We start from the raw sequence: 27,230 nt of genomic DNA on the forward strand, positions 1-27,230 counted from the left end.
CCGAGGGCAGGCTCTGGAAATGGGCGGAAACCGGCTTAAATCTCGCCTGGCCTCCAACTAACCTTTCTCGGCCTGTTTCCCCATCTGTGAAAGGGGAGAAAGCCAGAGTACCTTCCAGGGCAGCCCGAGTGCCTAAGAAGGCAGCCGCCTAGCAGAGAACAGCTAGAAGCCTCTGGAAGGCCGAGGGGTTGCCCAGGAGACTGGAGGGGCTGTTAGGGGGCAGGTGCTGCCTGGCGGGAGTCCCGGAAGAACCCTCCACCCCTCCCCAACACCCCACCCCACCATCTCCCCGTTCCTGCCTCCTGACCTTTCTGGGTATCGAAAATGCTGGGCTGGCCCAGCTGGCTGAGGAGGGGGCTCCCGCTGCTGGGGGGCTCCAGGTGGTTCAGGTGGAGGTAGGACGGGTACAGCCCACTGGGCAGGTGGGAGAAGCCTGGAAGAGAGGAGAAGAGCTGGGCCGGGCCGCCCGGCGCCTCCCACAAGGAGCCTCCTTCGGGCCTCCCCCCTCCTTGGAAATGGAAGAAGCCGAGGTTTAACGCCAGCCCCGGGGTGAGGCTGGCCCCTGGAGCTGGAGGCTCGTCCCCAGCTGCCCGCCCTCCTGGGGCAGGCGGCCCTGGGGCTCTGAAACCCACCGGGACGAGAGCCGGAACGGACCCAAACCCGGCGGGACCGCGAGGATGGCCGCTCGCACCCCTGGCCAAGCAGTGTCGCCCGCCGCTCTGCCTTTGCGACTCTCCCTTGAAGCTCAGGAGACCAAGAAGAGTCCCGGCTGGCGAGCGAAAGGCCCCCAGTTCGATCCCCACTCAGGGCACAGGCCTGGGTTGCAGGCCAGGTCCCCAGCTGGGGACGCGCAAGAGGCCACCAACTGATGCATCTCCGGCACATCAATGTTTCTCTCCCTCTCTCTCTCCACACCCCCCTTCCCTGCTCTCTAAAGATAAATACTCTTTTCTAAAAAGACAAAAAAGAAAGTAACACTCTCATACCTCCAGGACCGAGGCTCGGAGAGGACCACCTGCCGAGGTCACCCGGCAGGGGAGCCTGGTTTCCAGCCAAGGTCACCACGACCCCGAATCTCCACCCAATGCAGACCTGGTTTACCCGGCTCCCTGGCCCCTCCCCTGCTGTGAGACCCCCAGCAGGTGGCTGGCCGTCTCTGAGCCTCAGCTCACCCAGCAGCGCCTCTGGCTCCCAGGACCGAACCCTCCCGCCCTGGGCTCCTCCTCCCAGGCTCCTCCTCCCAGGCTCCCGCCAGGCCCTGCCAGTGCCGCCCGGACTCAGAGCCTTTCGGGGACAGAGAAGACAGGAAAGGGGCCACTGAGGGAGAAACGGCGCCTGGAAGGACCCACGGAGCGGGGAGAGGGGGTGGGGGCGCTCGGCCTGGGCTGCGTGTCCTCTAGGACCACAGGCCCCCTCCTGGGTGTCCCTGAGGGACTGGGGCCCCCGACCCCCCCACATCGCCACCTGGGAGTGAAACAGCAGTCACCGAATGACCGAGACCACCGACACACGCTACTGAGCCGAGTCGCTGAACCAGCGACCCTACACAGGCATCGGATCCCTCCGCGTTCTCGTCTGTGAGGGGGCGTGACCACGCCCCCTCCCGGCCTGCTCTGAGGCTGAAGTGAGTTCAAGGGGCGTGGTGAGCACCCCCGGTTTGCTATTGCCATCATTTATCATCACTGGTACTTGTTGGCCCCCCAAAAAATGGGGATGTCGGGGAGGGCCGGTGGCACCCAGAGGCAGCAGCCCCTGCTCCTGCGGCCCCTCCCTGGGGGGGCTAAAGTGGGCTCCGATGGGACTCCCGCCTGCAAGGGCTGTCCACCACTCCAGGCCCGGAGCCAGGCGCCAGCCCCGCTGCGGCGCGCACCCGAAGGAGACTGCGCGGAGAGGAAACGGGGCAGCTGGGCTCAGCCTGCAGCGGGGGCTCCCAGGGCACCAAAGCCGGAGTGGGGGGAGGAGCGCAGCCCCCCACCACCGCCCCTTCACCGAAGGAGGGGAAGGAGGGACCCAGGTGTGCTCGGGGCCGGCAGGAGCCCCGCGGCCGGGGTGTCGCCGCAGAGCTGCCGCAGGAGAGCGGGGCGGCCCCTGGGCCGCTGCTCCCGCAAGGATTACCCAGCGGACCTCCCCGGGGGACGGGCCGGCAGAGCGACCTCCGCGCTCCTTCATAGCGCGCTCTGGCAGCGAAACAGCTGGGCCACAAATAAACACACAGACGAGTCCGCCCTCACACCTGGGAGGCGATGGGGGCGGGGGGCGGGCTGAGCCCCAGAGGGTGAGCAGGGGACAGACGGTGGGGTGCGTGAGGGGCTGCAAGTAGGGGGACAGCTCGGGCAAAGGCCCTGCGACAGCGACAGGAGGAGGAACAGCAGGGACGCCCGGTGACGTGTGTGAGCCACAGTGGGGAGGGGTGACCACGGAGGTGAGGGGGCAACTCAGGAAGTGCTGGGGACAGCGGCCCAGCAGCCCCACCCACCCCCACCCACCCGCCTGCCCACTCCTTACCTTCATGGGCGTGGGTGGCCCACAGCTGCACCATGGGCAGGTTGCTCGGGGTGGGGGAGCGGAAGGAGAGGTCGGAGGGCAGGGGCACCGGGCTCCCGTGGGACGAGGCCGAGGGCCCCATCCCGCCGGCCACGAAGCTGCCCAGGAAGGCCTCGCCTGCGGAGAGAAAAGGGGGCTGTTCGTCAGGCAGCCACCTGCCAGGCCGCACTGCCTGGCCCGCCGCCCGTGGATCCGTGGATCCCCGTCTCTCCCCACTTCGAGGAGCGGAAACTGGTCGCCCCACCCCTGCCTGCCCCTTGGCCTCGGGACCAGCCTGGGTCAGCTGGAGCAGACCCTCGCCCCACGGACAGTGCCCAGCTCCGCCCCACCAAGGGGGAGCAGTTCTCCCCACCCACAAGTAACAGCTGAGGCTGCAAGGGGGTGGGGGGGACCTCCCAAGGCCATGGAGTGAGGAGGTGGAGGGGGGCTCATGCTGAAGCCCTACTTCTGCTCTGGGCTCCTGGACCAGGGGGGTCTCCCACGAGTCGGGGAATGGCCTCCCCAAGGGCCCCACGGTACGCCTGCACAGGCCCAGACCCCCAAGTCCTCGGCCGGCCCCGTGGACCCATTCAACGGAGGTGTGAGCTGAGGCGCAGAGATGGGGCGGGGCTGACCCCACGGCCGGGGAGCGCCGACTCCTCCGTGCGCACCCGGGGCGGGTCCCAGACCTACGATGACCTCGCAGATGAACCACCGAGGGGACTGTCCCTTCGGAGAGCAGAACCCCCCCCGGGTCTCTCGAATGGGGCAGGGAGCACGGTGGCTGCTGTTTAGCAGAACAGTGAGCTGGAACCTGAGGGGAGCTGCGCCCACCGCTCACACACACACACACGGGGCCAAGCCCACACCCAGGGAGCTGCCTGCTCCTTCCCACAGCCCAGGGCGCCGCACCCCAGCCCCAGGGAGGACCCTGGCAGGCCTCCTGGGGACAGGCCAGAGGGAGGGCTTCCCTCACCTGGCCTCAGTCTGCTCATCAGCAAAATGGGGATAACGCCTCCCCTGAGAACTCTAGAGAAGCAGGAGGCTTGCACTTAGTAACAACAGTGATGATGATGATGATGATGATGGTGAGTGCTGGCAGCACCCACTCCCTGAAAGCACCAGGCAGGTGATTTCTGTCCTCTGGACACCCTCGGGAGGAGAGACCGAGGCCGGCATGCAGAGCCGGGCACGGGTGTCACCAGGCACCCCGCCGAGTCCGGCTCTGGCCACGCCAGCTAAGGGGAGGGCTTCCCCTGTGTCCCTTTGGGTAACCTCTCCTGCGCGGCGGGCGCTGTTTGTGACCGCCCAGAAGTGACCAGACCGCAGGGGGCATGCAGGGAGCATGGGACTCTGGTGCCCAGGAGGCCCCAGCCGGCCCCCGGAGGCTCACAGAACCCCACCCAACCTGTGGGTCCCCGGCAGCCCCAGGGGCAGGGCCCGAGTACCGCAGATGCTCGCACACCACCTCTGGCAAGGGGGCACAGGACCCCAGAATGCCCACCCAAACCCTCTGGGGTACACTCGGGGAAGCTGAGGCTGCGAGGGGCAGGGCGCCCACCGGAGTCCCCTGGAGTGGGGCCGGCGGCAGGCTGAGTAATGGGAGGACGCCGCCACCCCGTGCCCGGGGCCCCAGACGGCAGCCCGGCCCCGTGCGGGCCCCTCACCGGACTCCAGCGCCGAGGCCTGGGGACCCAGGGCCATGGTGGCCGACCAGTCCAGCCACGCAGTCCGAGCTGGGGCATCGGGGCCCCCGGGGGCCCTGCCTGGCCCCGGCTTCCTCCTCGGCGGGCGGGCGGGCGAGAGGCTCCGGAAGCCGGCAGCCCGAGGTTTGCGCAGGGCTTACATCAGCCGCCAGCTCTTCCTGCCCCGGGCCACGCGGAAGCCGGGTGGCCCGGGCCTGCCTCTGCCCAGGCTTGTGAAACCCGCCCGGCAGCACCCCAGGCCCGGATGCCGCCAACGGCCGGAGTCCCCCACCGGGGCTCCGCGGCGCCCCAACCCCCGCCCCCAGGACGGCAGCCACGGCAGAAGCATCTGTTTGCACAACTCCCAGGCCCCGCCCTCCCCAGTGGTCCTCCTCCAGCAGCCCGGTGCAGGATCGCAAATACAAGGGAGAGGAACCTGGGACCCCCCCCTCACTCACTCCACCTTGGGGCCTTCCTGGCCTGTCCTCGGCCCTCGGGACCCCAGCCCCATCCCCCGTCCCCACTCAAGACAACCTGGAAGTCCAGACCTGTCTACCCGACAGGCCAGCCCGCTGCCCGTCTGCCGGTGGGGACCTCGGCCCCCTCCCGGCCACGTCCGTCTGGGCACACAGCCAGCGTCAACTTGTGGCCCGAGCACGTGAGCACTGTTCCCAACTCTGCAGGACAAGAGCAGACAGACAGACAGCACTCGGACGGGAGACAAGCCCGCCCCTGGCCCCCACGGGCACCACGTGCCGCCTCGGGCCCTCCCGGCCGGTCTCCCAGGGTGGAGCAGGGTGGCGGACCCCACCCCACGGCACCAAGGCCTGCAGACTGCTTTCTGAGGCCCGCCAGCACCCCGGCACTCTTCTCACGCTCTAGGTGTGCCCCCCGCGCCCCGGGTTCCCACCCCCCAACCCTGGGCACCCAGCGTTGGTGGGCTGGGTTCACCAAGAAGGGCGTGGACCTCCGGGCCAGTCAAATCCTCCAGCACAGCCTGGGGTCATCCCAGCCCCAGCCTGGGTCCCAGGGCCCCCCTGGGTGGCTACAGGCCTCTCTGTCGACGCCTTGGGAGCCAGGACCGAAGACCCTGGAGACCTGATGGGGGCGCAGTCACCCACAGGCCCCTCGTTGTCACTCCTAACAGTGGTGGCCGAAGCCGACCTGGCCCCGAGAGGCGCCAACACCGCACGTGCTCCACCTCCGCCCGCCCACAGCGTCACTCAGCCCTCTGAGGGGCACACAGGACCGCAGGCACCCCCAGGCTGGCCCTCCACCCCTCCTGTGGGCCGCCACGCTCGCGCCCTCAGGAGACCCTGGGAGAGCCTTCCCGCCCTGGACGCCACAGCAGTAGCCGCTGGTGGAGAACGGGGCACTGAAATGCGGCTCAGGAGACGGAGGAACCGCATCTCAAGTTTCATTAAACGTTCATGAAGTTAGACGTACTGCAGCCCCTCGCTGGGCTGAAGGCCCCTCCCTGTCGGAAACGTGCCCGGGGGCCGGGCCCAGGGGGGCCTCCGACAGGCCCGGCGCCACCAAGGGGCGGGGCCGCCACCAAGGGGCGGGGCCGGACAGCCGTCCCCCGGACGACACAGACGCTAACCTGGAGCCGCTCCGGGACGCGGGCAAGTCCCTAAGGCCCTGGGGCTGCACGAAGGATGACAGTGGCATCTGCCCCGGAGGGTGGACGTGTCCCTACTTCTAAAACGCTTTCACCAAGGGCAACGCCAGGTCGGCCGTGTCACTGCCGTTACTCCCACGACTACAGCTACAAACCCTGGGGCTCGGGGAAGCGGAGCCGCTGCTCAAGGGCACGGTCCGCGCCGGCCGCTCGCGCCACCCCGTTCCTGCCTCACGACGGACCGTCAGCTCCGCCGCCAGCACCGGCGGGAGCCAGCGGGCGCCCGCCCGTGAGGAACGCGCTAAATACCACCGCCACCCGCACTCTCCAGAGGTTAATTGCACGTTGTGTAAATTCCACCTGGGTCTTTTTTAAAAAGTGAGGGGTGAGATCTGCTCTCCGCCTCCCAGTCCCGCCTCCTGGCCAGGGGACCAGCCACGCGGCCGGGCCCCAGAGCAGAGCAGGTCCCAGGGCAGCCCCTTCCCGTCCTGACTCACCAGCGCCCCCCCATGGCCCTGGGGGGGAGGGTCTCTGGCTCCCCCATTGCACAGACTAAGACACTGAGGCTCGGAGGGGTCGTCCCGGTTACTGGCCCTGAGCGGCCAGGTTGCTCAGCCAGCGCTACAAGGCACCAGCCAGAGGGAGTCCAGCTCTGGAATCCCACCCCCAGGCCCTCAGCTCAGCCCTGGCTCCAGCCGGGCCACGGCCCCTCAGCCCTGAGCAGGGTAAGCGCCCCCCCCCCCACCCAGTGCAGGTCCCGGCCCTCAAGGGTTCTTAGAGAGTGATCTCCTCCTCTGGTCTTAGGTGCCCAATAAGAAGGGAAGGTGGCCCCAGGGCCAAGAAAGGAGACCCCAAGTCTGGCTACACAGGGAGGCTGAGCAGCAGGGAGCTGGGCACAACCCCCCCACCCCGATCCCACCCCAACTCCCCCAGTGCTGAGCTAGCAGGCCCTCCCAGCCCCTCCCACCCCCACGCCAGCAGCCACAGCGAGCCCCTCGGAAGCCACAGGGACCAGAGTGTGGGGATCCGAGCCAGCCAGCCTCAGCCACGGCCACCCCCCTCACAGGCACCCAGAACACAGGGGAGGGGTCTGCAGACTCGGCTGGGCGCTGAGGCCGGCCTAGACCACCCGAAGGCAGAATTCGAATCCAGACCAGACCCCTCCCTCCCTCCCTGCTCACTCCCTCCACACTCAGGCAGGGTGCCCGTGTGCTTGCTCCCTCGCTCGCTCACCGACCGGGGCCGGAGGACGAGTCTCCAGGCACACCCTGCCGGGGCTGCGCTGTGCCACCTGCTGGCCGGCCCCCAGGACGGGGACGGCGAGGCCCCCTCGGAATCTTGCCTCCCCCACGAGGGAGTCTGCCAGGGACCTTTCTGGAAGCTAACTCTGTCCCAGGTACCTGCAGGCCCCACCGGTGGGAGCGGGCGGGGCCTCAGTGACATCATGCCCGGTGCAAAGGTCCGGTAAACAGTCCGGGCCGGGGGCTGGGCTGCGGCGGGGGCGGCCTGGACGCTGCACCCCCCTCCAGACGGGCCCCACGGCCTGCACACACCTCACGCCCTCTCTGCCCGTGGGGGCGGCACAGGACCATGGGGGCCTTCCCTGAGCACCCCCGAACCCGCTCTGCCCAGCATGACTTTTCCTCCTGGTGCTTATCGCTGTGCCTCTCACCACACACATCAGCTCCTTCTTTACGGCCTCTCCACCCACTGGGACAAGAGTCGGCAGGCTCGGTCTGGCCAGGGCCCCGCCGTAAACACTCCAAAGCCGCCTCCTCCGCCCGCTGCCGACGACACTCACTCGCTGCCGACGACACTCACTCGAGGGAGGCCACTCACTCGAGGGACTGGCCTCCGTGCCAATAAAGCTTTATTTACAAAAATGGTGGGGGAGGGCCGGGTGCGGGCCCCGGAGTGCAGACCCCTGCATCACAATGCGGGCTTCCCCCGCCCTGCCCCACTCCACACACAGAGGAGATGCTGCTCCATTGGCATTTATGGCAGGGGAGGGGGGAGGGGGGAGGGGGGGCCCTTCCCCGGGGCCCTACCTCCCAGCCCGGGGAGGGGCTGGCTGCAGGAGTCCATGGGACCAGAGTGGGTGGGTGATGCCGTCGGGGGGTCAGGTGGGCCCCCGACTTACTCTGTGATAATTTTGTAAGTTATACAATGTCCCATCACCACCCTGTACCCCGAACTAACAGAACGCTGTACACCAGCTGTAATCGAAAACTTATTTTTTTAAGATTTTATTTATTTATTTTTAGAGAGGGAAGGGAGGGAGATAGAGAGAAACATCAATGTGCGGTTGCTGGGGGTCATGGTCTGCAACCCAGGCATGTGCCCTGACTGGGAATCGAACCTGCGACACTTTGGTTCGCAGCCCGAGCTCAATCCACTGAGCTACACGAGCCAGGGCGAAAACTTTTAAAGTTAGTTTTCTAAAAAGGCTTCAGGCCTTCCCTTCCCCGTCTCCCCATCCCGATGAGGAAACCGAGACTGATTCCAAAATCTGCACCTTTCCTTCTCTCGGCCACCCCCCCGCCCCAGGGCACGAGACCCTACTTTCCTGCTCTCACTCCCAAAGGCCCCTCCCTAGCCACATACCAAACGAAAATCTCGTCTTCCCTTTCTCTCTGAAACATCTGCGCCTCACCAGCGAGAGACCACTTCTGCCCCGAGGTCACCAAAGGCTATCAGAGAACCTGGTCGGCAAGATCCGATCACAGGGTCACCGCCCGGAAAATAGCTCATTCGAGCCCGGGGCGTATGACGCAGGTGCCCCTTATGACAGCAGCTGGACACACAGAAGGATCCTCAGACTCCCGAGGGTCCCCTTCGATGTGGAGACCGCTGGGCCTTCCCAGCCCTCAGTACACACAGAATCCTATCAGCCAGCCAGACTCCCGACCAAGTCACAGACGAAAGAAGAACCACGGGAAACGGCGTTCGGTAAAAAGGTAACAGGGGTTACCACGAGGGTCCATCCAAACCGATGAAGTCACCTTCACCTGTCAAACCAGTTCCCACTCCTCTTGGTTGCCGGGGGGCAGGACGGGAAGCAGGGAGGAGGAGGAGGTTGGGGGACGCCCCTCCCCAGCTCCTGCAGGTCCACAGGCCCACGACGAAGGCCCAGGAAGGCGCAGACCCAGGTCTGGGGGGTCGTCCCCGAGGAAATCACGGGGCAATGGCGCACTCGCCGGGATAGTCCAGGGCAACCCCAGTGAGACCCCAGGGGACAGGCACCAAGTGACCCCACTCACACAGGGACCTGCAGGCGTCAAGTTCACAGACACAGAAAGGAGGGAGGGGGGCTGGCGGGTTGCTCCACAGCGACAGAGCTGAGGACTCGACACCGTGGAGGTGCCGAAGGCCGCGCGACCGCACACCTGAAAATGCCTCAGACGGCCAGTGTCTGTCCTGTGTCACTGACGAGTTCACAAAAAGGCGACATGGAAGCCAAGGATCAAGAGCAGCCCAGGCAACCTTGCACATGAGGAACAGGAGGCGAGGACCAAATGCTGTCAGGCACCGCCACCTCTGCACCCACAGTGACGCGCCCCTGGGCAAGGGCACGGGCACGGGCAGGGGCTCCACACGAGAGACCGTAGGGGACCCGACGGCCCGGCGGCTCTGTGACAAATGCTGCCGGTCAGCTCGGGCCTCCCCACGGGACAGTCCACGGACCTGACCGCCTACCTCGCACCCCACCAACCAACCGCAGCTGAGCAGCAGCAGCGGCAGACCTAAACCTGCGGCAGGCGACCAGGCGACACCGCCAGGAAGCGCCTCCAAGGAAATACCGGGAAACGCCTCCAGCCCGGGGGCAGGCCCAGAGGGCTCTTACACACCACACAGGCAGCGCGGGCCATAAAGATAAGGCTGCCCCGCCGGACTGGGCTGAGCCAACGTGACTGTTCGTCACAAGACACCTTCGGGGCGGGGGGTAAGGCGCGCCACCTCGTAGGACACTCCGCCCCCCCCGCCCCCCCCTCCGTGCAGCCTATGGCCTCCAAGGCCGGGCTCGTGTCCGGAATAAATGACGACTTCCACGAGTCAGGAAGGAGAGACCATTCACCGTAAAAAATCGACGGGAGGGTCACAAGGGAAAAGGCCCCAATGACGAGCCACGCGGCATCTGAAACCAGGGAGGAGTCGAGAATCAAAGATACCGTACCGCCCCCCACCCCCCCACCCCCCCGCCCAGGGTGCACGTGTCCGAGAGGAAGGAAGCAGGGACCCAGTGGGACACAGCCAAAGCTCTGCAGAGCCCGCCACCCTTTCCGACCCAGGCTCGCCCTGGAGGCTCTGGGCACGCTGGGTGGCCAGAGTCCCCCCGCTGACCGTGGCCGAAGCGGGAGAACCACCCAACTGCCCGTTGAGAGCCGGAGGAACAAGTTAGGACATCACCACGCAGTGGGACCCCTTCGGCGAAGAGAACCATGACCACGTGGTTGCCGTGTGCCCCCACCGACACCAAGTGTGCAAACAGGGGTGGGGGCGGTGGGGACAGGGGTCACCCCGGGACAGGGAGGGAGCAGTGAGAGATGGGCTTATGGGTTTCTTTTTTAACCGGGCGGATGGTTACACTGCTGGGTTCAGTTGGTAGGAAAAAAATAATAGTAATTGAGCTGAACGTTTCCGATCGGTGCTCGCTTCTCCGTGTATCTTAAACCCCCATTTAAAAATCCTTTAGAGAGAGATCCACCCTGACTGGTGCCGCTCAGCTGGCTGGGTGTTGTTCCGCGGGGCGAGAGGCCTCGGGTTCGATTCCCGGTCAGGGCACGTGCCCGGGTTGTGGGCCAGGTCCCCAGTGGGGGGTGCATGCGAGAGGCAACCGATCGATGTTTCTCTCTCACGTCCACGTTACTCTCTCTTTCTCCCTCCCTTCCCCTTCTCCTCTCTCTGAACATAAATAAAATCTTTTAAAAAAAGAGAGCGAGATCAACTGATGGGGGAGGGGCCGTCTAATCACTGCACCGTAAATACTACCCTTGGGGTGATTTTCACAGAAATCTCGCTTTGACCGAGTTTGCGAAAACCCGAAACTAGGAAACAGATTACAATGAGCCAAGAAAGGGAAAAGGAAGAGAAAGGGAACATGCCTGCTGACACCCCGCCTCTCCCTGGCCCCTGCCTTCTCTCCGGCCATGCTCCTAGGCCCTTCGCTTCCCCGCTGTGTGACCCTGGAAGGTAGCACAACCTCTCTGGGCCTTCCTTCCCCTAAAGCCAGTGAAGGCGTCGAGTGAGGACAGAAGCGGAGGCTGGGGCTGTCCCTGTGTCCTCTGCTTCGAGGCAACCCCCTCTCCCAGAGGACAGGACACGGGGGGCGGGGGGTAGGACGGGACAGGGTGGGGGTGCCTTACCCTGCACAGTACCGGTGCTCCGGCGTGGCCTCCAGACCTGCGGCTGCTGCCACCACCATGCCCGCGCGCCCATCCCTGCGGCAGACCGGCCGAGCGGCGACGAATGCCGACGTTCCTCCCAGTCGACGGAGCAGACACCCAGGGGCTGCAGGAGGTGCAGGAGCCTCCGGGCCACCAGGTCAGACCCACCTGACTGTGTCAGCGGGGGAGGGACCCAGCGGGGCCTGGGGGCTGGCCTGCGGGAAGCGGGAGGCCGGAGGCCCGCCCCTCGCTGCCCCTCCCACTCCCTCACACAGCCATGGGACCCCACCCCCAAGAGGGGGTCAGATCCCAGCAGGCATCTTTTAGCATCCCGTGGCCCCCAGCTCCTCCCCGCCAGGTCACAGCCTGAGAAGGGCGCCCCGGGTCTGACGCCAGCCCCTCCCCTCCCCATTCTGGAATCTGGGCCCCCTGTGCAAAGGCACTTGGGCTTTCCCCAGCCGAGTGCCCAGCCCACCAAGTGGGTGCTCAGACCTAAATAACGGGAAGCCCAGGGCCCCCGGGGGCGGTCCAGGCCACAGTGATATGCAAATTCGTCCACCCCAGGGCCCCTGACGTCTGGATTCTAAAGCAATTAGAATTGCTTTAGAATGAGAGGATTTCCCCATAGATTTGCTTTTCCCCCACAAAGGAGACCTGGGCCTGGAGGAAGAGGCTGGGATGGGGGGCGGGCCTCCCAGGAACTCCAGCTTCCAGGCCCCGGAGGAGGCACCTGAGTGGGGAAGGAGGACACCTCCCAGGCACCGCCCCAAGGAGAGGGGTGACCCCAGAAGAGGGGCCTCGGACCAGACGATTCCTTTCCCAAAAGCTAGAACCTCCAGAGAATGACAGCCACGGGGTTTAAAACGGCGAGAAAACCCAAGGAGAGCGGGATGGGAGGAGACAACGTCCACACCACACTCTGCAGGCGGGAAAGCTGGGGACCGGGCTGTGCCACCTGGCAGGGCGGGGAGCTGTCCCCAACCAGGCATTCCTGAGACGGCCCCTTTCAAGGCCAGGGTGCAGAGACGGACAGGGGGTGCGTGGAGGGCCCCCCACAAGCCTCGTCTCCCAGGGTTGGAGCCGGACCCCTAGAACCCGGGACCGAGTGGCCAGCTCCAACCTCACTCAGCTCTGGGGGGAGGGGCGGGGCCAGGTGTCGGCCCCGCGCAGGCAGCGCCCCGACTGGCGTGGCGGCTCGGCGGGTCAGTGGGCTGTCTCCCGGCTCGGACCCCAGAAGTGGGCGGGGTGGGGCGGGCAGTCGGGCTCAGGCCTAGGTTTTGGTTCGGTCCCTGGGGGTGTGTTCAGTCCCTGGTCCGGGCACTCGGGAGACGCCACCCATCGACGCTTCTCTCGCGCGTCCTCCCTCCCCCCGCCCCCTAGAATGAAGGAGTCTGTCCTCGGAGGAGGATTACGAATAAACCACCAGACAGACAGACAGACAAACTCCCCGAAGGCTGGAGACAAAGCCCTGCCCGCAGGGGACACTGAGTCAGGAAGGGAAGACCCACACGCAGGGGGCTCTGAGGGGCCCTTATTCTCCCCTCGAGTCCCACCCCCAGACCCGAGGGCCTTCGGCGGGTCAGCGCCTCTCGTCCACGGAAAGAGGCGCACAGAACCCACCGCCGGGCCCCCACGGGGCCTCCGCCAGGACAGACAACTGAGAAAAAAGATCGCGAGGACGATAGGCAAAGCAGGAGAGAGGAAAACTCCAGGGGGAAAAACCAAACAAACAAATCTTCAAAGTGACGAGAAAGCGTGTACCTATGAGATAAGAGCAGGGTGCTATTAAAACAGAGAATACGGTGGTGTTATCATAGAATTCTACACCTGAAACCCATCTAGTTTTATTAACCAACGTCACCCCAATAAATTCAACTTTTTTTAATTTGCCAAATGCTTTTATTTTTTAAAGATTTCTTTTTTTTAACAGTTTATTTATTTTTAGAGAGGGAAGGGAGGGAGAGAGAGAAAGAGAGAAACATCAATGTGCGGTTGCTGGGGGCCATGGCCTGCAACCCAGGCATGTGCCCTGACTGGGAATCGAACCTGCGATGCTTTGGTTCGCAGCCCGTGTTCAATCCACTGAGCTGTGCCAGCCAGGGCTAAATTCAACTTTTTTAAAAAAAGAAAGAAAATTGAGACTAGGCTGAAGGTGACCAGAGGGGACAGGGGAGGGGACGGTAGGGGAAAAGGGTGAAGGGTTTGCAGGAACAACGATAAAGGAGATAAAGGACACATGGACAACAAGGGGGGGGGTGGAAACAGGGGAGGGAGGTGGAGAGAGCTGGGGTGGTGGGGAGAGGTGGGGGGAAAAGGCAGAAACCTGTGCTTGAACAATTAAAAAAACGTTAAAAAAAAAAAAAAAGAAAGGTATCTAGAGTGTAAGAAACGGTTCCTGGAAACGGAGAACATGACACCTGACTGGAGGCTGACCCGCGGGCGGGAGGACACGCAGCTGAGGCCACCGGCTGGAAAGCAGGGGACCCACCGGGAGCCACGCCATCCGTCCGGCAGAGCCCGCGGCGGACGGTGCCGCAGGGAACAGCAAAGATGCTGGGAAGGAAATCAGGAAGCAGTCACAAAACGATCAGTAATTTCAAAAGCTGTTCAGACCAAAGGCTTCACTTCCAGATCGGTCCGGTTTCTGGAGCACCCAAACAGGACATCCGAAGGGGCCTGGAGCGGGGCACGCCCACGTGAAACTTTTGTAACGCCCGTGATCAAAGTGTAACGACCGTGGTAACATCCACGAGGCTCACTCGGCGCCACGCAGGGCTCCGGGTATGCACACTCTCACGAACGCGTCAGCCCCGTCCACACCATGCAAGGTAAGCTCTATCATTCATTCGACAAAAGAAGAAACCCAAGGACACGGGCTGCGCCACACGTCCAAGGCCGCCCGGCCGCGGAGCACGGAGGTGAATTTTCAGAGCCCATGCTGGTCACCGGGACGCAGTCCCGAAAGGTTCTGGGCATTTGGAAAAAGTTAAAAGGGAGGTTCACATCCAAAGATCCAGAATCAAAATACCAGCAGCGCTCCTCAAACGTGACACTGGAACTTAAACGATGGTGTTGCAATTACTTCAAAACAGCAAGGAAACATTATTTCCCAAATGCCAGTCAGGCGGGAGGGTAGAATCAAGGCATTGTCAGGCATATACTTCCACAGAAAGCTACTGCAGGGTGTGCTCCGCCAAAACAAAACGCAAAGCAGGAGGAAGGGGAGCGTGGAAATCAGGAAACGGATCTGAAACAGCAGAGGCACAGGGTCACACGCCCACGCAGCAGGCGAACCAGACTAGAGCAGGGCAGTGGAAAACTCCAGGAAATAAATCTCCAGGAAAAGAAAGAGGAAGCTCATTCTGTAGATGTGACCAAATGAAAAGGTGTACCAAGAGATCAGAAGAGAGGACTTCTAAAAACTACAAGCAAATGAAAAAGAAAAAAAAAAAAAGGCAACTACTAACTACAGGAAATAAAGACATAAACTTTATACCTCTTGGCCCAAATGTAAACAATATACACAAAGCTAAAGCAGCCATAAACGCAAAACTGGTTTAAACGGTATTTCACCTATATTTGCAGGACAGAAGAAATACACATGGAGGGTATAACAACATTTACCAAGTGTTCCTCCTATTTGATATTATTCTAAATGCTTTACCTTCACAACTATTTAACCCTCCCGACAATCTCATGAAGTAGATACACCACTATTACCCCCATTTCACAGATGAGAAAGCCAAGGTACAAACGGCAAAGAAACCTGCCCTCGGCCTCCCACTAGGGAAAGGGACAGTCATGATTTGGACTCAGTCTGTGCGAAATGGTCACCTCCCATAGAGGTCAGGCGGAAATACCAAAGCTGGAACATGGCCAGCAGTGGAAGCAGGTTCCTCTTTAGAAACACGGACGAAAAAGCCGAAAGAAAGGGCCACGAGGGTTCACAAAGGGGGAGTCCAGACCGGGAGACACGAGGCAGGGAACTGTTGGTTTTCTTCAGAACTCTTGCAACGCTCCTTGACTTTCCTTTCTTCTTCCTCTTGTTTAAATCCCCACTTGAGGGCATGCTTATTGATCTTAGAGAGCAGGGAAGGGAGGGGGCGCAGTGGTGGGGGGAGACACATCGGGGACCGAACCCGGAACCCGGCTCGTGCCCTGACCAAGAACCAAACCCTTGACCTTTCGGTTTACCGGACAACACTCCAACCGACTGAGCCACGCCAGCCAGGGCGCGCTATCCGACTTCTTAACTGACGTGTGACTTTCCCTCTCGAGTTTGTATTAAGCATAAAGCAGAGCTGAATGTTTTCAATGGGTGGGTTTTACGGTACACAAAGTACCTCTCGATAAAGCTCACAACAGTAAATGAGGGAAAACGTTTAAAAGCGCACACACCCTTAGATACTGCCACACACTCACCGACGTGAACAGAGTTTAGAGCAACTGGGGACACAGCCCCTGGGGCGGGGCGGGGAGGGCGCACAGCAGGGCCGCCACCGGTAGACTCGCCGCCATGCTCGACTCGCATCTGGAGGGAAGTGGGCCTGGGTGGCCGGAGAGGCCACGTCAGAGCTGCTCTCTCGACAGCAAACACTGCCAACAGCCCCAGTCAGTGCCCCTCCACAGACGGGCGGACACGCCCCGGGGGGTCGGATGCTGAGCAGCAGCAAGAAATCAACCAGGGGGCGACCCTCACAACCTTGTGTCCAGCGATAGGATGCCGTGCACAGGAGGTGCTCCCACAGGCAAATCTGTGGCAACAGAAATCGTGGTGGGAGTGGGCGGTGACCAGAAAGCAAGCCGGGAGGCCCTCAGGGCGCTGGGGAGGCCCTGACCTTGAGCTGGCTGGCGGGCACACGGGTGGGTGCGTTTCGTGAAAATTCAATGAGCCAAGCCCTGGCTGGCATAGCTCAGTGGATTGAGCGCGGGCTGGGAACCAAAGTGTCGCAGGTTCGATTCCCAATCAGGGCACATGCCTGGGTTGCAGGCCGTGGCCCCCAGCAACCGTACACTGATGTTTCTCTCTCTCTCTCTTTCTCCCTCCCTTCCCTCTCTAAAAAATAAATAAATTTTAAAATCTTTAAAAAACAAAGAAAAGAAAATTCAATGAACCAAACACGAGTGAAGCCTTTTACAGCAGAACTGCTGCTACACACACACACACACACACACACACACACACACACACACACAGAGGGACCCTGGAGTCTAGGATGCCCATGGACCTCAGGGATGTCTGGACGAAGGGGCAGCATCCCTGAGTCCAAAGTCAACAACCACTGCAATGACAACGGTCCCTTCTGTCACTTCTGCAGAGGGCTGCAACTGTGCCAGGCACCTGCCTGCCCTCGCTCACTCCTACTTCGCAACAATCGAATGAATTCAGTGCCACTCGTGGGCCCATTTTACGGAGGAGCTCATCGAGGCTTTCAGAGAGCCGTCACACAGCCAGGAAGCGGGGGGGCCAGCTCTAGACCCCGCACCCTGAGCTCAGCCTCCAGGCCGTCCTGTCTGGTCCGGACACTGCTGGGTGGGAGCCTCAGGGGGCTAACGAGAGCCCAGCACGGGCAGGGCTGTTCCTGAGCATGTGCGAAGTGGGTTTCTGGATTCAGGGGGGGGGGGTCCGTTGCTTCCGTGAGCTCAGGAAGGAATCCTGGGTGCGGGCACTGGGGGTGTCCGGGGCCTGTACAGGTGTGGGGAGCTTTGGTGCTTCCCACCTCATGGCCTGACTTCCCCCAAAGCCCGAGGCCAGGCCTCTGTGGGCAGTCAGTATGCTAAGGACCCTAGCCTTGGAGGCTGAGGCTGACCGCTGGCCAGGTGTCCCAGCGGCCCCTAGGGACTGCGTTGGCTGGCAGCGGCACCCACCGGGCCTCTCAAACACTGGGCTGGGAAGGACAGGCGTACCCCAGCGACGGGGCTGGGGGCTGGGTGGAAGACAGGGCCACACCCAATCAGGCTGCAGAGGGGTCCGGGCCAGAAGCCGAGGGCATGCCGAGCTGGCCACATCCAAAGCCAGAACGCCCGGTCACGGCCCTCTCCCCGAATCCGGTCTTCCCCCCTGCTCCCCAAGTAGCACTTTCCAAAAACCCTGGTGTCGGTGGCGCTCCCCCTCTGCCCCTCCACATCTCTTAGCAGCCCAGCCCCCACAAAGCCCCACACACCGGTCACCTGCGGCCTCCCTCCCGGTCACGTCACCTCCCCAAAGCCTCCGGGCCCCTGACCAGCACCCGCTTTCCACCCCATCTGCCGCCAGCCAGTCTCCAGCCAGAACCCTCACCGGAAACACCTTCAAACTCGGAACAAGTTTCAAATAGTACAACGGGCCCCGGCTGGCGGAGCTCAGTGGATTGAGCTCGGGCTGCGAACCAAAGCGTCGCAGGTTCGATTCCCAGTCAGGGCACATGCCTGGGTTGCAGGCCATGGCCCCCAGCAACCACACATTGATGTTTCTCTCTCTCTCTCTTTCTCCCTCCCTTCCCTCTCTAAAAATAAATAAATAAAATCTTAAAAAAAAAAAAAGAAATACTACAACGGACATCCAGGGGACCCTCCCCAGGTCTGGCCACCGTGAACCGCTCTCTGGCCCTGCGTGTGCTACTCTCGTCGTCATCCGAAGTACCGCTGTCCCCCACACAGCACGGGGGTTCCAGCCCCCACTTTCTCTCCTCCCGGGCCGGCCCTGAGCAAGCTGCGGACACCGCGGCCCCCGCCCCCGAACCCTCCAGGCGCCCCCCCCGCCCCCCCCCCGGTCTGGGAGCAAGGGCGTCCTCTCACAGGAGCGTGTGACACGGTTATCGGCTGCACGAGGCTTGATACCGGCGAGCACCTATCAGCTGGGCCGCAGTCCGTATTCCGATCTCGCCCACTGCCCCGCGGATGCCCTTCAGGGCCATTTCTCCCCGACCCGAGATCCCATCGAGGGCCTTCCACTGCCTTTTGCTGCCCTGTTGTGTGTGTGTGCGTGTGTGCGTGCGTGCAACTGGTAACCAGGAACAATTCCGGGCCTTCCTGCACTCCTGCATGCCACTGGCATTCTTTGAGAGCCCAGACCAGTTCTGTAAGGCAGTGGCCCCCCACCTTCTTGGCACCAGGGACCAGTCCCGTGGAGGAGAATTCTTCCACAGAAGGAAGGAAACGGGACCTGGGGGGGCAGGGGAGGTTTGGGGTGATTTAAGCGCATCACGTTCAAGCTCACTCCCTGCTGCAAGGCCCGGTTCCCAACAGGCCCTGACCGGCACCCCAGCCTCGGTACCGTGGCCTGGAGGCTGGGCACCTTGCTGTGAAACGCCCCTTCCCCTGAGTCACTCCCTCCACCTAAGACCCTCCGCTGCCTTCGCTGCCTCCTCCTGCCTCACAGCTTGACATTCCAAGACCTCATCACAGGCCCCAACCTCCCCCCTCCCCCCACCCCAGCACACCTCCCTGCCCGCCGGCCCCGCCGTTCTCAGGCTCGCGCCCCTCGCCGCTGCAGCAAACACAGGCCCTCGGCATTCCGCCGCCCCCAAGGCCTGCGTCTCCACTGAAAACGCCTTCCTTCCCTCGTCCGTGTTTCCTGCCCGCCTGCCCCACACCGGGGCCTGAGCTCCAGCGAAGGCGAAGATTCCTGTCTGTCTGGTCCCTGCTGGACCCCCGGGGCCGGAGCAGCGCCTGGCCTGGCTCACAGGACGCACTTGGAGATCGTTGGCCGAGGGAGGGAACAAGCCCCGGGAGAAAGTGCTGAAGCACCAGGAGGCTCAGGCAGCCCAGGAGCGGGTGGCTGGGGGGGGGGGGCCTCCCAGATTCCAGCACCGCCCCCAGGCCAGAGGAGGAAGTACCCAGCACATCTGCCCTATCTCCGGGATCGCGGCGCCGTGCCAGCCCAGCCGCACTGACTGACTAACCTTCCCAAACCCATCCCAGCAGGCTGCGGGGCTGGGTTCCCCAGATGGGGCCGAGGGACTCGGGGAAAGCGGCGGCCCCCTGTTGTCCACAAGGCCAGTCAAAGGGCAAGGCCTCCCACCCTGCTCCCCGGTTCCCACCCCCACCCCCCGTCCCACGGGGGGCCGGCCCAGAGCATGAGGGCAGGGGCGTCGATGTCCAAACACAGAATTCTGCTAACAGCTCCTTCCCTGCAACTGAGGGCTCAGTCCCAGCCTCCCGGCCAGAAAGCAGAGAGGCAAGCCTAACAGGTAGTTGCCACTTGTTCATTGCCATGTCACCTGCGAACATGTAGGGACCACAAACACAACCACACACACTCAAGGTTACGGGAAAGGTAAGCACCACCCTTGACCCCGAATCCCAGTTACTCTTGACTTCTCCCCAGCTTCTGCAGAGACCACAGCCAAGGTCCCTGGCCTGGACCCCTGAAGCAGAAGGCGGCTCCCCCCAAGAACCTCGCTGGCAGAGACCTTCCTCTCCACACCTGCCTGGAAGGGGGGCCAGCACCCCGGGGCCCCTCACACTTTGAGCCCCCCCCCCAGGGCAGCTCCCTCTGCCTAGGACTCTCCTCCCAGCACTAGGACCCCACCCACGCAGGAGTCCGGAGTGGACTGGAGTCGGAGCCCACAGGGGTAGCCTCTGCCTTGCTGTGGGACTCGGCGCAAATGGCTTGGCCTCTCTGGGCTTCCCGGGGCAAAAATAAACAAAGATGAGGCTGATAAAGCTGGCCCGACCTAAGAAGCTGACAGCCAAGAAGGCGAGGGTGCTGAAAGGGAAAATTTAACACCTGCACCCCATAAAAAAGGGGGGGGAGCTGAGCAGAGGAATTTGTAAACCCGGCCCCACCCAAAGAGGGGGGAGCGGCTCCCCAGCTCAGGGAATTAGCACAGGACTCCGGTCTGGGCGTTGGCCTGGGGTCCGAGGTCTCCGTTGAGGCCACTCCACGTGGGGGCGGCAAGCCCTCGGTCTTTCCCTCGCGGGCGAGTCCGGCCCCGGGGGTGGCTCCGGGCCTTCCCTTCCCGGGCCGCGATTACTAAACCGCCTGCTGTTTCCTCCGTGACCTCAGCCGCCGAGCACGCAGAAGGCCGGCAGCGCCCGACGCGGAGGCGCGAGACAGGCCCCTGCGGTCGCCTCCCACCGGTTCCCGGTCCCGCCCGCCGGCCCCAGGTCGCTTCCCCTCTGCCGCCTCGGCCTCCCCATCCACCTAATGGGCGTCGGGCCGTCAGGCCGCCGCGGTTAGGCCGGGCGCCACGGGAGCAGTGGCTGTTTTCACTGGTTCGGGTGAAGGCGCTCGGCCTGTGCGCGCCGCAGCCAGACCTGGGACTCGGAGGCCGCAGCGCCCTCTCTAACCCTGACTTTCGGAAGGCGGGCGAGGGCCCTGCGGGCGGGGAAGCCTCGGGTCAGGTTCCCGGGCCGCGGACCCCGTAGGAGCTCGAACGACACGCAAAAATTACTGCCGCCTCTGCCAGCGCACAAAAGGGGACGGCTCCGGCGGCCTTTTGTACCCCAGGGCCCGCCCCCAACCCATCCTCCCGGGGGTCCCTTCCGCTGCCCTCCTCGCGGCCCCCCCCCGGGGCGGAATGCAGGCCCCCACTCTCGGAGGACAGTCGCCCCCCGACTGCGACCTGGTCCTTGCACCCGGCCGGCTGGGATCTCCGCGCTCCGGGCCCCCGCGCCGCCCCTCCCCCGCCCGGCGCCTCACAAAGGTCCTTTGTCCCGCCGAGTCTCGGGACTCCGGTTCCTGAAAAGTTACAGGAGAAAACCCGAAGAGATAGGCAAAAACGGCGAGCGCGGCGGAGCGGCAGGGTCGGTGGGGCAGGGCCCAGGCGGCGCAGCGGCCGAAGGTGTCCCCTCCAAGACCCCAAGGCCGGGCAGAGCGTCGGGGGCTCCCCGAGAAGTCACAAGGGCCCTAGACTACATTTCGGAGTAGGAGAGGCGAATTCTCCAAAAGTCGAAGTGCGGGACACCGGACACAGAGGGCGGAGGCAGCCGGGAGGAGGGACCGGGTCTGGTGCAGAGGTCGGCAGCAGGTCTGGAGGGTCGGGCAATGGCCTTCCCACCGCGCCGGACCGGAGCGGCCGCGGCCGCGGCCGCCGGACAACCTTCCCCTCCCCGGCGCCGTCCTCGCGGAGCCTGGGCAGCCCCTCTCGGGAAATGGCGACGGCGGCCGAGCCTTGCCGGCCACCTCCTCCTACGGCTAATGTCTGACTCAAGATTCTCCCTCCGCCGCTCCAGCCTGGCCAGATCCGCTCCGGCACCGCTTCCTTCCCTCAGCTTCGGGGTGGCAGCGGCCCAGTTTCTGCCTGCCCGCTGCGCGCGCGCGCGCGCCCTCCCGCCGGAGTACCAGGGGTCCCGGGGGTCGGAGTCGCTGCTCTCCTACCAGGGTGTGGGTCCCAAGACTGCCGTTCTCCTTCCGGAGGGGTCTCCCGAGGACCGCCGCCCACCCGCCGCAGGCCAAGATCCCAGGGCTGCGTCTCCCGTCCTCCCCGAACACTGGGGCGCTCCCGGCTGGCCGGAGACCCCGCACAACGCAAGTGGAAGAGCTAGAAACGGAACCCGGGGCCCACGGGCGCCGGCAAGGGCGTCTGCCAAGAAATAGATTCGCGCTCTGGGAACAGATGTCTCAAAGGGTGTGGGGCTGGTTTGTTCTTTTCTCGCCCAGATTTTGAAAACTCCAGCCCAGCCTCAGCCGCAGGGATTCGGGAACTGGGCTCGTCCCCGGTGACTCCAATTGCGGCGGAGAAATGCTCCTTGGGAGAACCCGGCGCGCCGGAGGAGGCAGCGGAGCCTACCTCCACCCCTACACCGGTGCCTCCGGGATTGCCTCGCCCCAGTTCCAGGGTCTCCCCACCTCGGAAGTTGCACCCCCATGAATCCGCCGGGAAAGAGGATAGTGCCGCACCCCCGTCGCAAACGCCCGAGAACAGGCCCAACAGTACCTCCCTGGTATCCCTCCCCCGGATCCCGGGGGGGACAAGCGGGGGCGACCACGGCGCAGGGCACTTACCCGGGTGCGGGTGGAGATTGAGACCGGCCATGTACTTCCCGGGCGGCAGCGGGCCCGGCAAGCCCGAAGCGGGCAAGCGTCCTGCCGTGGCCGCGCCCACGCGGTGGCTGTCCATCGCCAAGCCGGACAGCAGCGGCGGCGGGGGGCCGTGCACCGACCGCGGAGGCCCGAAGTCTCGGCCATCCATCCTCCGCGGGAGTGCCACGGCCAGCCCCCCACCTGGCCCGCGGGCCTCGCTCAGCAGAACCTAAAAGTTCGGCCTCGGCGTAGTCCCAGAGTCTTCGGGCGGCGGGGGCTCCGCGGCGTGCATGGCGGCGGCGGCCAGCGGGGCTTGCGCTGGGCGGCGGGCCCGCGGCCCGGGGCGCACAGGCTGCAGGCGGTGGGGCTCCTCCGGGCGGCCAGGCGGAGCTGCGCGAGGCGGCGCCCTCGGCGTCTTGCGAGGGAGAGGAGACGGGCCGCGGAAGAAACAGAAGGGAGAAAAGAAAAAAGGGGAAGAAAAAAATAAACAAGTTTCAGAAAGTCGTTTTGCCGTTCGGGGCCGGGAGCTGCAGATCTGGTGGCCAAAAATAAAATCGGGAGTAGCCCCTTTTCCATAAAACGCAAAAATCCATACTCCTTCCACCGGCGGCTTCGGGCTCCCGGGGCCGCGACTCGGAAAGAGACCGGCGGCGCGCTGCGCCCCAGCCCGCCTCGGCCTCGGCGGTTCACCGGGCCTCCGGGAACTGGGAAGGCCCCTCGGAGGCGCCCGGACCGCGCAAATACAAACCGCCGAAGAGTGTTTGATTCCTGGGCGTCACACGCTCCGGGATTTCAAACCGTGAAACCTCTCCAAGAGCAGTTCGTGTCACTATCTGATCGGGGAAGTTTAATATTTAACCTTTGGGGGCCCTTGCCTTCCTTTTTTTTTTTAGTTTAGTTTCCCTCAGTTCGTCCCGAGGCGCCAAACTCGCGGATTTTTCGGGAGAGAGGGTGCAAAGCGGGTTTATTATTTTTAAAGAGCTTCGCCGCCCCCCTCGGGCCACTGTGAGTCGCAAAGTCTGAGTCCGAGGACCCGAGACGTGGCATTCTCGCCTGAGGACTGAAAAGAATCCTTCCAAGCAAGCTTTGGTTTCATTTTCCAACGCCCTGGCCTGGGAATCCTGCGGCCCGAAGACGTGGCCTGGAGTCGGGGTTTTGGGGGGCGTCAGAGGACGGAAGGGGCTCAAGAGCCTCACTCCTACCCTAGCTTCCCCCAACCCCAAAATAACCTACAAAGAAAACCTTCGCACCGAGGGGCGCCTCCCCCAGCGTTGGGTAAATCCCTCTGTAGTTCCAGTTTAAAGCTGTTTGTTTAAAAGATTTGTCGGTTGCCGATTCCCCCGGGGGGGCGGGAGGGGGGGTCTTGGAGCCAACCGGGTCCTCGCTCTCAGTCTGCCCGCAGCAGCTTGGATTCCCGATTCCGGGAGGCCGGGGCACTACTAGAGCTGCGGATCACGCCAAAGCCACCGGCTCCCGGGTGCCCGCCCAACGCCCCGCGCAGCGAGCTGCTGACCCCTTGGCCACCGCTCCCACCCCACCCCCCGGCTTCCCCCTCCAGCCTTCTTCCACAACTTTGCTTAAGGTGATCATTTGAACCCGGTTTTGCTTACAACCACCCCCTTATTCCCTTCCTCCCTCCCTCGCTCTCTCCCATCAGGCTCTGGTTACCAGATCCGCGTTTACTTGGGAAAAATCTAAGATCGCCACATCCTAGGATACATGTCTTACGGCGATGAGCTTCCCGTGATTTTTAAAAAAATATCCTTGTGTATCTTTCTTTTAAAAGCCAGCACTTCAGGCCATGCCCCACTTCGGGGAAGTCGAGGTGGAGCCCCCCGGAGCACCCTCGCGCTGGCAGAGAAGCTGGCTCGGCCATCTGCGAGCTCCGCGGCTTCTCCCTACTTTCTCCCCCTCTTAAATATAGTTAAAATGGCTGAATTCCGGCTTTTAATTAAAAACAGCCCATAATCGAAAACGTCTCGGCGTTCGGGCTCCCCCACCGCCTACAGGGAACCGAGAAAGAACCGATGCCCCGGGGCCGGGCTGGGCGGGCTGGAGCAGGGCTGCGGGCTCAAGGGAGAGCAGAGCCGGAGGAAGAGCGGCTCTCCCTCACCCCTCCCTGCGCTCCCCCGCCTCATCGACCCTGGTCCCCGATCCCATTCTCGAGGACAGGAAAGCTGCAGGGATCCCCCGGCACACCCCGAGGGTGAGGTGGGGTGGAGGACCCGCTGGAGAAGTTTGGAGACCATCGCGCCCGGCCAGGGACCGGCGGGCGACCCGGCGGCGTACCTGGCGCAGCGGGGCTCCCGGCTCTGGACTCTGGCGACGGCGACTCCGGTGGCGGCCCCGGCTCCCGGCGCGGCTACGCGCCCGTGCTGCCCGCCATCCCGCGGCCGCTGCGCCCCTCCGCCACCCGCAGCCTCCTCACACTTTTTGCCCGCCTTTCCTTTTTTTGGTTGAAAACCGCTCCCCGGGCCGAGCGCTCGGCGCGCCAACTCCTCCGCCCTCCCGCGGCCCGGCTCCCGCAGCCCCCGGAAAAGCCAGCTTTCCTCCCGCCGAGCTCCCCGCTTTTTAATAAAATCCAGGTAGCGCCGGTTTAAAGAATCCCAAATCTCCATATACAGCCCGGGATTGGAAAAGGTACATTACACAACCCCCCTTTCAAGTTCCTCTCACTGGATCTAAAAAGCCAGCGGGGGGGAGGGGTGGCTGGGGGAGGGGAGCACTCTTCGCGGAAGAAACACGCATTGTTCCCCCGGGCCCGCCTCTGCCCCCCAGGCCGGCCCCCGGCCGCCACCCATTGGTCGCGCGCGCCGCCAGTCACGCGCATGTAAACACCTTGGCCCTCAGCCATTCCTATAAAACCAATTACGGACCAAAGGGCTCCAGCAGTTTCCAGGCTCCCCTCGGCGGGGCTGAATGATCAAAACTGGTGGTGAGAATTTTTCCGGGCCGTTTCTAGGCAGCCCTCCCCCTCCACCAGCTCGGACAACCCCCCCCTTCCTCCTCCTCCTCCTGCCTTTTCCTTCCCCCTCCCCCAGTGTCTGGGCTTAGTGATCAAAATAGAGGAAGATGGTTGTCGCCGCAATCCTGGGCTTTGCAAGGCGCGGTTTAATGGGCCGCCTGTCAGCTTCCTGCTTGCAGGAGGAGGTGACAAGCCCAGCGAGCCGGGAAGGGCCTGGGGCTCGGCTGGCTGCACCCCGCGCCTGGGCCGGGGCCCCCCACCTCCCCTGGGGCGCGCCTTCCAGAACGCGCGTTGGCGACGCCAAAACGGACTAGGGCTGCCTTTCCCTCCCTCCCCCCCCCCTTTTAAAACAAAGCAGCGATTCATTCCCTGTCCCCCAGCAGCGCGGTTGGGTAGGATGGGCTGGCGAGAAGGCCGTTTTCCTAGCCCCGGCCTGCGGGTCCCTCCCTGAAATGCGGTGTCAGATGGTTACTGATTAATATTTTGGAGAGGCCGCGGCGGCCGGCAGCGGGTGAGTCTCTAATCTTCTAAAAGGGGTTCCTATAGAAACGCGAGCCGGGGAGCGCTACCCCCACGGCCCCAGCTAGGGCTGCGGCTCTTTGCACCGCGCGCCCCTCCCCAAAGTCTCTCTGCGTGGGCACTCCCCACCCCTTCCCTTCCCTTCCCTTCCCTTCCCTTCCCTTCCCTTCCCTTCCCTTCCCTTCCCCCCCACAAAAAAAAAATCAGAGCAGAAAAAAAGGATTGGATCGGCTGAGCGCGAACTAACTCCCTCTCGATTCTGACATTTCAGCCTATTAGCATTTCTCCACGGGGCTTTCTGAAACCTATTAAAGTGTAATATTAAAAACCTCTTGGCTGGGGGCCTCTCTCGCCTTCCATCCGCCGCGCCCCCTCCAGGGAGGGCGAGACCGGGAGAAAAAAAAAATCTGTTGAGCTCAGAGACAGCAGCAGCCAAGCCCAAAAAGTGCTTGGCTGGCCGCGGTGGCCGGAGGGGGAGGGGAGACTCAATCCCCCAGACTTTGTACTTTTATTTTGCGCTTTCAGCAAAATCCTTTCTGGGTTGAGTCGCCGGGAGCTGCCCGCGGCAACCTACTTGGCTGCGGGCGCTAGGGGAGAGGACGCGGTCGTAGGGGCCGCCCAGGGGGACCCTGCACCCTCTCCGCAGCTTGGCAGGGACCCATGCCCAGCTAGGCATTACGTACCCTGAAAAGGAAGCTTGGAAGGGCAGAAATCCTTGCCGATCCTGCCTCGGAGAGCCACCGTGGTGATTGGATTTTAATTAAAACAAGAGGAGCCCGGTCTTGAGCCCCCGCGCTGCGGACTCAGCGTTTTCACATAGCTCGCATAATTTTTTTTAAATCCATTTTTAAGGCAACTTTTCTGGAGGGGGTAAAATAAGCTAGTTAGCGCCCGTTTGTTCTATTTAAACCATTTTTAGCAAACAAAAAAAAGGGTTAAGGTTTGAGAGCAAACTGGGGTGTCTAATTTAATTCCAGTATAAATTTGAGGGGGGGGGGAGTTCAGCCTCCTGAGGACAGTTTCAAGTTGCCCTTCCTAAAGCCTCCAGCGCTGGTTTCTAGGCTGCCCTCTTTTGGAAGCCAGAGTTCTGTGGGGAGGAGGGAGGAGTGAGAAGGAAAGAAAGGAACGAAAATAGCCGGATCCGAGGGGAACAAGCGGCGGTGGCCGCGTTTGGAGCAGGGCGCGCTGGTCTCTGTGGCGGCCGGGGCAGCGGGAGGCTCCCCTCGCAGCCCCGGACAGGCAGGAGCAAAGACGGAGAGGAGAGGGGGGTTAAAAGAAAGGAGGTATTGTGTCTGTGTCCCTTGGGGGAGGGGGATGACTGCAGAAATAAAATAAACACAGTTGAGCCGCTGGAAGCCCAGGCTTGGGAAGGGGCCGTGCGTAGGGGCGCCGTCTTCGTGGGCGCTGACCATCCTCAATTCCTATCCAGAGGCCTTTCTGGTTTCCTAGTAAACCCTCCCTCGCCCGAGTCCCCGTCGCTTCCCACCCCCCTGGTTGCCCTCCAGTATTCGGAGCCCAGACCCAGATCCCCCCCCCCATATCCCACATCCCCGCCCTAGATCTGGAATGTTTTTATTTTAATATA

General features: G+C 63.1%; 1 protein-coding gene across 5 annotated transcripts in view; it reads right to left on the reverse strand.

The window, feature by feature from the left end:
* The window catches only part of TNRC18 (trinucleotide repeat containing 18), a 75,409-nt gene extending 50,584 nt beyond the window's left edge, over positions 1-24,825 (reverse strand). For 4 of the 5 annotated variants that reach the window (XM_045824254.1, XM_045824272.1, XM_045824263.1 and 1 more), the window contains exons 1-4: positions 24,451-24,825; positions 22,144-22,576; positions 2,506-2,661; positions 308-433 (exon numbers count right to left, since the gene is read on the reverse strand). In XM_045824254.1, coding sequence (XP_045680210.1) covers positions 308-433; positions 2,506-2,661; positions 22,144-22,330 — 469 coding nt within the window. In that variant the 5' untranslated portion in view covers positions 22,331-22,576; positions 24,451-24,825. Of the gene's footprint in view, positions 1-307; positions 434-2,505; positions 2,662-4,190; positions 4,327-22,143; positions 22,577-24,450 lie in introns of those variants that run through there. The other variant, XM_045824279.1, reaches the window with a different exon arrangement.
* Between the last annotated feature and the right edge of the window lie 2,405 nt (positions 24,826-27,230).

Source organism: Phyllostomus hastatus, unplaced genomic scaffold, assembly GCF_019186645.2.
Source record: "Phyllostomus hastatus isolate PE091 unplaced genomic scaffold, TTU_PhHast_1.1 phas_contig_150, whole genome shotgun sequence".
NCBI lineage: Eukaryota > Metazoa > Chordata > Mammalia > Chiroptera > Phyllostomidae > Phyllostomus > Phyllostomus hastatus.